The sequence below is a fragment of the Podarcis cretensis genome, assembly GCF_951804945.1.
Source record: "Podarcis cretensis genome assembly, chromosome: 1".
Classification (NCBI taxonomy): domain Eukaryota; kingdom Metazoa; phylum Chordata; class Lepidosauria; order Squamata; family Lacertidae; genus Podarcis; species Podarcis cretensis.
In genome coordinates this window covers 33,181,747-33,191,637 of record NC_137170.1, presented here as the reverse complement: position 1 = coordinate 33,191,637, position 9,891 = coordinate 33,181,747, and the positions used below count along the sequence as shown (strand labels likewise).

The window sequence follows — 9,891 nt, the reverse complement described above, 5'->3', positions numbered from 1 at the left end:
TTGTATTTAAATACTTAAACCTTGGGATATTTTGTTTCAATGTTGAATTTATTCTGTTTGCTAATTTGTTTCTTTTAATTTACTGGTAATGTTTTTGAACGTTTGCTTTTTGTGGAACGCGGCCACTCAATCCCTGCGCATGCGCCTCTGCCCCTGCCCGCTGAACTCTCGAAGCAGCGGTTTGCGCGTGCGCGCTAGGTCCGCTCCTCGGTCGTCGCGAGCGTCGCTGTTTGCCGCGCATGCGCTTTGCGGTCTCTGGCGAAAGAAGGCTCCCCGGAGGCTGAGAGATGGAGTCGGCGGCGGAAGAGTTGATGCCGCGGCTCCTGCCTGTGCAAGACTGCGACCTCTCGGAGGACTTCGACCCCACCGTGCCCCCCAGAACACCCCAGGAATATTTAAAGCGGGTCCAGTAAGTGGGCGGCGGCCTGGCCGGGTGTCTTGGTAGGTCGGGGTGGGGAGCGGGGCTGCTCCGGGGGGCAGAGGGAGCGGGCTGGAATCGCCTGCCAGCCCCTTCGGGGGAACAGAGAGGCCAATAATGTTTCTCACTTGACAAGTGGACCCTCAGGCACACCTGGGCACGGCGGCTGCGGCGGCTGCTGCTGCTGCTTCCAGCGTGCTTGCAGTTTGCATAGAGCTTGCATAGGGCAAGTGCTTCTTTTGATGGCCAAATGTGCGTGCAGTTCTGTCGGGATCGGGTCATTTACTTCCCAGAGGCTGGCTGTAGGCCACTATTTTTATTTTTTAGCACTTATCTTTTTCCTTTTCACTCTTCCCCTTCCCCACCCGCATCCCATCTTATGAAACAAAACAGTTTTGTCGTCTTAAATTTTGAAGTACAGGAACACATCGTGACAGCCGCCATAGCCACGTGCACAAACAGAGTCCAAAAATTCAGGCAGATTCTTTGTTTTGATACACACACACACACACACACGTGTGCACCCACACACACACATACACCAAAGAGTATCAGTACATACTGCTATACCCAGTTAGTTAGGATCAGCTCACAGGGGCAGACTATAACGGGCGATGTTCACATGTTGGAATTTGGGGAGATCAGTGCTCACTTTCGTGATCAGCTGTGTGACATGACTGCAGTGTTGTTACCTGGGAGTAAGCTCTGTTGAAAGCATTGGGCCTTACTTCTGACTGCATAGATTTAACTTGTAAAGCACATTGAGCGTTAACCCAAAAATGTTCAGCCAACAAGAAGAAATTCAAAGAATACTTAGCCAAATATTGTAACATAAGACAAAAACACAACACTTATCTTTTAAATAGAAATGCAGTTTTCAGCTGTAGCTTGTGAAGCACATATGGATAATGTTTCTGCTGCCCTTCTATGTTATGTTCTGGATTAAAAGTTTTATATCGCAGCCTGTTCTTTTGACTGATCAAAACAGCCTAAAAATAAAACATTCTCATTGAAAATAAATAAAACAGCTCAAAGAGGCAAAATTATATAAAAGAGAAGAAGGCAATCAAGATTCTCAATGAAGCCCAGTTGAGGGCAAAGGGTGGGGTAGATTGTGACAATTTCCTTAAGTATTTCAGTGTGTGGCATATAGAAAACCTCGTTTTACATGGTAAATTTACAGGGAAATCAGAAGGCACTCCAAATTTTAGACCCCATTTTTGTTTTGTAGGATTGAAGCTGCAAAATGCCCTGATGTTGTTGTGGCCCAGATAGACCCCAAGAAATTGAAAAAGAAGCAGACTGCGAATATTTCAGTAAGTTTTGAAGAACTGTATCCATAAACTTCTTGAGATAAAATAATAAAGTTGGAAGCACTTGAGTCTGATTGTTCTCTTGTTTTAAGAATGTGCCATGCCATTGCAATTTCAGGGTTTGTTTTGCAAAAGTAGACACCATCCACGTAAACTGGCAAGGCTTTTGAGGGTTTTCCAGTCACAAAATTGAACACCTTGTACCAGCCATGTGGCTGGTGTTCTTGCAGAACAGGACTTGAAATTGCAACAACATGGTCCTGCCTTAAAATGTAACTATGCTAAATTCTTAACAAAGCCATATTCATTCTTTCCTTTCTTAGCTTTCAGGATGCCAACCTGCCCCTGAAGGGTATTCTCCAACTCTGAAATGGCAACAGCAACAAGTGGCACACTTTTCAGCCATTCGCCAGGTAAGTAATGATTACACACACCAAGCCAGTGATCCAATATGTTGTTTTTCCTGGTATATTCTAACACCCTGAATCATCTTGTCAGCCTGAGAGAACTCCCAAAGATTTGAATTCTGAAGATTTGGCCTCCCAGTATTAAACATACTCTCAGATCAACTAACTTTCAAGAGTTTTTTAAAAATAGAAAGGATCACATTGTGTTGATTTGTATAATGTTATAGTCCTTATAAAAAAAAACAACAAAATTCAGCCTGCCACTCTTTTTCCTTTTGAAATAAGATTTAATTCTGTTGAGGTCTTTTTAACTGATGAATGCTGTAGTCATTAGGTTTTAATTATAAATCTTTCAGAGTGTGAACAAGCACAGGAATCATTGGAAGTCACAACATTTGGACAGTAATGTAACAATCGTAAGTTGAATATAACATATTAACTGTGTTGTCAAACTGTTTGTTCCATAATACTCCAATTCAACCCCTAATGAATGCCTTTTTAAAAATTTTGTTCTTGGGTCACATTATGATTCCAAGTGTTGTTGTTGTGGTGGTGACTGTGTTACAAACTAAAAATACAGGATTGACTTTTTTGAGGGTAGAATTTTCTCTAACCTAATGGGGGGAAAACACTCCACAACATTTAAATAAGAAAAGTAATTTGCCTTTTTGCATTCTTTAGCCCAGAGTAGAGGATGAAGAAGGCTGGAAAAGGTTTTGTCTAGGTGAAAAGTCCTATTTAGACACAGCTGTTGAAGTATCCAGAGATGAAGATCAAGGAATTGATTATGTACAAGTGCGTATTAACTTTGGACAAAAGTGCTGAATATTTATTGTACATCCTTGTTCAGAGTTCCTAGGCATGTTTTTATGTGCATATGACACTCCCATTAAATAAAGATTTATTTATTTTTTTAAAAAAGGGCGATAACCCACTTTGACTGTCCACCACAGAGATACCTTCCACTGATGCAATGTGACTTCTCCTTCCTCTCCTCCTTTGTACAGCCTTGCCCTAAACCTACAAAATCTGCTCTGGGGTTTTGGGGACCCTCTGGAACAGATTTGGAGAGGAGGCACAAATGAAGGGGATGTCCTGTTTGTTATCACCCATTGGCAGCAAAGTGCTGCTGTTTGTGTGCTAAACTAATTCTGATTTCCATCAAATACATCTGTATCCTACAAAAATCCTATATATTCTAATGGAGTTGTTTTTTTCTCTTCTAGATTGGCTTTCCTCCATTGCTGAGTATTGTTAGCAGAATGAATCAGGTAATTCTATTTCTTTCACTCTACAAATATGGCTGAAACCAGTGAATTCTTTAGATTTGTACTGTTCACTTACTCATAGACATCCTACCATTGTACATATTGCTTGTGGAAAGTTGCATCCAGCTCTGAACTACAGTTTGCTAGTTATGATCTAACAAAAATTTGTATGAAAGTTTGTAGGAATATTTGTCACAGACAGCAACCTGATTTTCAAATTGGATATGCCAGTGAAATATAAATGTTTATGATAAGACTGTTCAGCAGGGATGGGGAATTGGATCTACACTAGAGGGCTAGATCCAGAAGTGGCTAGCCTTCTGCAGGACACCTTGATCGGTGATGGGGCCACTCACTCACCTGTCAAGTCACTTGATGTCATATGATATCAGGTGGTCGAAAGTTTAAGCCGTGGCTGCAAACGAAGACACTTTCTTTGCAGACCAAACTTGAGTTCTGCCCTTTTTAAATTTGGCACCTTTTTCAGTCCCTCTGCAGGTTGGTGGGAGAAAGCACCTTATTTCAAATTCAAGAAGCACCTATTTTGGATGCAGAAGAAGAATACCAACCTCTGAAGGCTGGTGGGCCTAATGAGGCCTGTGGGCTAGACACAGGGTTTTCCAAACTTTGGTTTCCAGCTCTTTTTTGGACTACAGTTTCCATCATCCTTGACCACTGGTCCTGCTAGCTAGGGATGATGGGAGTTGTAGTCCAAAAACAGCTGGAGACCCAAGTTTGGGAAACCCTGGGCTAGAGGTTCCCCACCACTGCTGTACAACAACTGTTTCATAGCAGCAGAAGTTACAAACGTGTTGTCACTACAGGGTGGCTTTGCATGTGTATTCAAAACAGGTTTATTGTGGTCCATTTAGCCATTTGCTTCCTTGATTATCCTTAGCATTTGTGTAAGTCAGTTAATGAACCTGCGGCCCTCCATGCTAGCTGGCGCTTATTGGAGCTGGAATCCACCCACAACTTGGAGGGCCACAGATTCCCTGCACGTGGTATAAAATATCTAATATAGCCATTACATCTTTTCTAATAATGCAAGGGCTATATGGAAACACTAGCTGCAGAAAACCCTTCTTCATAACTGCTTCTCTTGTTCTTAAAAGGCAACAGTAACCAGCGTCTTGGAGTACCTGACAAACTGGCTTGCAGAGAAGGAATTTACTCCAGAACTGGTAACTTGCACTCTTTCTTTTTTTTCATTTTGGAAGTCAAAGAAGGCAATCTGAGAAGTTAGGCTAAAGAAAAATAGTACAGTTGTACCTTGGAAGTCTAACGGAATCCGTTCCAGAAGTCCGTTCGACTTCCAAAACGTTCGGAAACCAAAACGTAGCTTTTGATTGGCTGCAGGAAGCTCCTGAAAGCTAAATTTGGCTTGAGAAAACCACATGTATCTATTTTATGGTGACTGGGTTGCTATGGATCTTTCACAGTGGTAATCCTTAGATCAAGGTGTATTTTGATAAAACGGGCAATAACTATTTTACTTAAGTGTTAAATTCTTGTTGCCACTTTTGTTGAATTTCTCTAGGGCAGATGGCTTTATGCGCTATTGGCCTGTCTTGAAAAACCATTGTTGCCAGAGGCTCACTCCCTCATTCGGCAGTTGGCCAGACGATGCTCTGAAGTGAGAGTCTTAGAAGTAAGCTGAATCAACAAATTATTGTGGCAGAAAAGTAATAGTGGAATTTATTATCTATGCTAATTGCTCATTCTTTCCTTTTCCTGTAACCATCTGGGTTGTATGAAATGTGGGTTTTTTTACGTTTTGTTTCTTTATATATTCTGAAAATGACAATTCAAAGTGTGGCAGAAAAGAGAATTTGGGGTACTAGATGGTACAGTGAGTGTTCAAAATGCTGACAGTTCTTAATTAATTTAGTGAATACCTGAATTTAGTGAATCACCTGTTTTCAGAAGCATAACAGCAAATGCTGGTAACATAAGAAATTACTGTCACATTCAGTGCAGTGTGTTTTGAGTCACAAATCTGTTTGGGATTGTTGACATTTGCTGTAACATACTACATTAACTTCATTTTTCTTCTGTTGCAGGAAAACAAGAATGATGAAAAAGTGTCTGCTCTGAACTTGTTAATTTGTTTGGTTGGCAGGTATGGCATAGTTGCATAACTATTAAGAGCAGGTTCAAAGCTGCAAGCCACTGGGTGAGATTTGCAGCCCTAAAGGAGAATGAGCTGGATTGTAATTCTGTATAAGGCTCTTTAAGGATTGTAATCTTGAGTCACTCAAAGCTGTTATCCTCAGTGGTCTGACAGAAGGTTTGGATTTTTAAGTCTTGTAGTTTTGTTTCAGTAGGCTGTTTTAGTTTCTCTATGGAGATTTAGGGGGCTAAGTTCAGCCATCACTAGCCCTATAATCCAGCGTGATGAGGCTTCTGGATGGCTTATACAGTGGCACCTCGGGTTACATACGCTTCAGGTTACAGACTCCGCTAACCCAGAAATATTACCTCGGGTTAAGAACTTTGCTTCAGGATGAGAACAGAAATTGCGCAGCGGTGGCAGTGGAAGGCCCCATTAGCTAAAGTGGTGCTTCAGGTTAAGAACAGTTTAATGTTAAGAATGGACCTCCAGAATGAATTAAGTACTTAACCCGAGGTACCACTGTAATATGCCCTGAACACAAGAACCACATACTGTTTTTCATAAAGGCTGTAAGTCTGCTCCTGGTTTCCCCCTCCCTCTCGTCACTTCTCCTCAGAATTGCTTGAGGATGCCTCTTCATCCGGGATCAATAGGTTCCGATTGCTTATCAAAAGTGTATTGCAAAGTAGGGGCAGAGGGAATGAATATCACAACAGAATTAAGTAACTGTCACCTTTTATAGGATTCTTTCAAGTTGTTTTAGCCTGAAGCAGTTTATTCACTACCAAGGCAAAACCTGTTTGGAACCTCCTTGTTGTTATAAATCAGAGCTAAGGAACCTTGTTGAGACCCACATTCCCTTGGAGGTAATCTTTCGTGGGGCTGCATGCCAGCAGGGGCTACAAATGCACAGGATTATTAACCTTAAGAGAAGCTGAGCCACCTACCACCCCGGCCTCTGTTCTTGAAGAAACAACTGAAATTGGTATAGTTTTTGCATTCATTTAGTACATCAGTGTTCAGTTGGAGTTTGAGATACCCAAGTGTATGTGTTGTGTTTCTCTGACATTTTAAGTTTTTATGTAGGCTTTCCTTAGCGACTTGTATAACTTTTATGGATTCTTTCCCCCAATAGGTATTTTGACCAGCACGATCTGGCTGATGAAGCATCCTGACAAGTCTGGAAAGCATAAAAGCATTGGATGCCATTGTTTCTAAGGCACTATGCAAGCCAGTGTTATTAGCTAGCTCCTCTGTGACAAGTGTGATAAACAGCAGAGATATCTCATCTTCCAGTGTGATCTCCCTGAGTAGGGGGGGAATTCGGTAGAAAATGAATAGTTGGAATGTCTTTTTAGCAAGTGTGGCTGGAAAACTCAGCTTGGAAAAGGTCACCAACACAGTGCCTAAAACACTTTCTGAAGGACCCATTTGCCTGCAGCTAGTGTGTCATTGCAGTTCATATACCAAACTCCTCCTCATTCAGGCTACACCATGGAACAAGACTGATTCTGTCATTGAAAACCCTGCAGGACTGAATCTGGCTAGTATAAAGTTTTTATAATACTATGTTTTTATAAATAAAGTTATTCAAAAGAGTTTTAATTTGTGAGTGTATTGGTATTGGCTCTTTGCAATGCTTTAGGAGCCAGTGTGGTGGTGTGGTTAAGAGCGGTAGACTCGTAATCTGGTGAACTGGGTTCGCGTCTCCGCTCCTCCACATGCAGCTGCTGGGTGACCTTGGGCCAGTCACACTTCTCTGAAGTCTCACAGCTCCATTCACCTCACAGAGTGTTTGTTGTGGGGGAGGAAGGGAAAGGAGATTGTTAGCCGCTTTGAGACTCCTTTGGGTAGTGATAAAGTGGGATATCAAATCCAAACTCTTCTTCTTCTTAAAATAGCCAAATTTAGTTCATAAAATGGATGTAGCAGCTTTAGTAGATGCAAGTTAACTGACATTGATCATTCCCCAACACTGCTTCCCATAAGCAGAATCCCCCTTCTATACTAGGAATAGTAAAATAAAAATCATATTCTATGCAGAGATTTAGCTTAGATATATTCTACTTGTATTTTCTTTTTCCAAACTTGATGTGTGCCAGTCACTGCCTATGAAGTTAGAGGCTGAGCAAGATTTTATTTGGTGGAAAGTTCATTAGAAATTTGCCTTCCTCTTCATACCTAGCTGTTGTTATTCATGCCTTTCTATCCTTGAAAGCAATTACTGCAACTCATTCAGAAGTGCTCCAAGACCTTTCCTCATACAGCTAAGACATACTGTAGATCACCAGTAACCAACATGGTGCCACATACTTCACTTAGCACAAGACTGAAGTACTGTAATGTGCTCTACCTGGGCATGCCCTTGAAAGCATCTGGAAATTCAGCTTGTGCAAAATGTTGCAGGGAGAGTACTGAGCAGGGCTGGGCCTCGAGAACATACATTTCCAGGCTGAATTCCAAGTGCTGATCACCACCTTTAAAGCCATAAGAGGAGTATGGAACCCTTTCAATATAATCCATTCCCACCTGGACTACTGTTGTGGGTCACATGAGATCATGGGGGGCGGCTCCCCTTGCATGTTTCAATGCACCTTTAATCCAAGATACACTTGGGGCAACATGAGAGAGGCCAGGATCTGGACTTAAGCCCTTTTTGTTTAGGTAGGCATTTAAATTCACTTAGCTAATTATTCTAGGTTTTGGCCTGTTCACTTACATATTTTGATCATGTCATTTGTTTGTTCGGTGAGCCAGCTTGGAAATTAGGATCTAAAACTTTCAATACCTTAAATTTATTCCAACCAACAAGTATAGCATATATAATATATGTATGTGTTTGCAGGCACACAATGAAGTCAGAACCATAGAATTCTAGAGCTGGTAGGGAGCCTGAAGACCATCTTCTGGTTCAACCCTGTTCCATACAACAATATTTCTTTAGTATCTCAAAAGCTGTGAAGGGGGAAGCTGGTTAAATGAGGGATACAACCTGACTGTAAGGTATTTCAGTCATTTAATCATGAGTTCACCCATTAAGCTATTAATTTAAAATTGCTGATGGGGAAAAAATGTTTTGATCATGCAAAGGGTTGGATTCAGAGTTTCAGACATAAGGTAGTCATGCTTAGTCTTGATGGGACTTGTTAGGCATGGCTAACTTGTCCCAGTGAATCTGATGGGACTAAACCATGACTAATTTTGTCTGGTTGCAATTTTTGCTTTTAGTTTAGGCCTGTTTTAACATGTGTGTTATCTTAAAGGCAGTCCCTCCTATAAAAATATAAAAGAATGCCTTTCAAAGATTGGCCTCGTCATCTGCAGTTTTTAGAAGTATTTGCATTAAAAACAAATTTAAAAGTCTGTCATCTAATTAATCATTCTAATTATTCAATTAGACATTATAGCCCCAGTTCAGATAATAGCTGGGTGCCCCATTATATATGCATAGATCTTGTCAAACCCACCTCTAGATCAACGCTTGGAACAAATTTTGCATTGCTAAATCAATGCAAAGTGGCTGTCCAATGAGGCCTTACAAATAGCGGGGGAGAGAAGGCAAGCAAAATGCAAGGGAGATCGTGAAACATACAGGAAATTGAATGCAGATTTCCAAAGAATAGCAAGGAGAGACAAGAAGACCTTCTTAAACAAGCAATGCAAAGAAATAGAGGAAAGCAATAGAATGGGAAGAACCAGAGATCTGTTCAAGAAAATTGGAGATATGAAAGGAACATTTCGTACAAAGATTTCCATAATAAAGGACAAAAGTGGAAAGGACCTAACAGAAGCAGAAGACATCAAGAAGAGGTGGCAAGAATACACAGAGGAATTATACCAGAAAGAAACGGATGTCTCATATACCCCAGGTAGTGTGGTTGCTGACCTTGAGCCAGACATCCTGGAGAGTGAAGTCAAATGGGCCTTAGAAAGCACTGCAAATAACAAGGCCAGTGGAAGTGATGGTATTCCAGCTGAACTATTTAAAATTTTAAAAGATGATGCTGTTAAGGTGCTACACTCAATATGCCAGCAAGTTTGGAAAACTCAGCAGTGGCCAGAAGATTGGAGAAGATCAGTCTACATCCCAATCCCAAAGAAGGGCAGTGCCAAAGAATGCTCCAACTATCGCACAATTGCGCTAATTTCTCACGCTAGCAAGGTTATGCTTAAAATTCTACAAGGAAGGCTCAAGCAGTATGTGGACCGAGAACTCCCAGAAGTGCAAGCTGGATTTAGAAGAGGCAGAGGAACCAGAGACCAAATTGCAAACATGCGCTGGATTATGGAGAAAGCTAGAGAGTTCCAGAAAGACATTTACTTCTGCTTCATTGACTATGCAAAAGCCTTTGACTGTGTCGACCATGGC

At 41.3% G+C, this 9,891-nt stretch overlaps 1 protein-coding gene across 1 annotated transcript; it reads left to right on the top strand.

Moving 5' to 3' along the window:
- The first annotated feature begins 244 nt into the window (after window positions 1-244).
- GEMIN2 (gem nuclear organelle associated protein 2) lies at window positions 245-7,120 on the top strand. The gene is made up of 10 exons (XM_079995909.1): window positions 245-409; window positions 1,650-1,734; window positions 2,055-2,144; window positions 2,495-2,554; window positions 2,820-2,933; window positions 3,365-3,409; window positions 4,522-4,590; window positions 4,947-5,057; window positions 5,470-5,528; window positions 6,658-7,120. The coding sequence occupies exons 1-10, from the start codon at window positions 288-290 to the stop codon at window positions 6,695-6,697; spliced, it is 795 nt and encodes a 264-aa protein (XP_079852035.1). The 5' UTR covers window positions 245-287; the 3' UTR covers window positions 6,698-7,120.
- The last annotated feature ends 2,771 nt before the right edge of the window (window positions 7,121-9,891 follow it).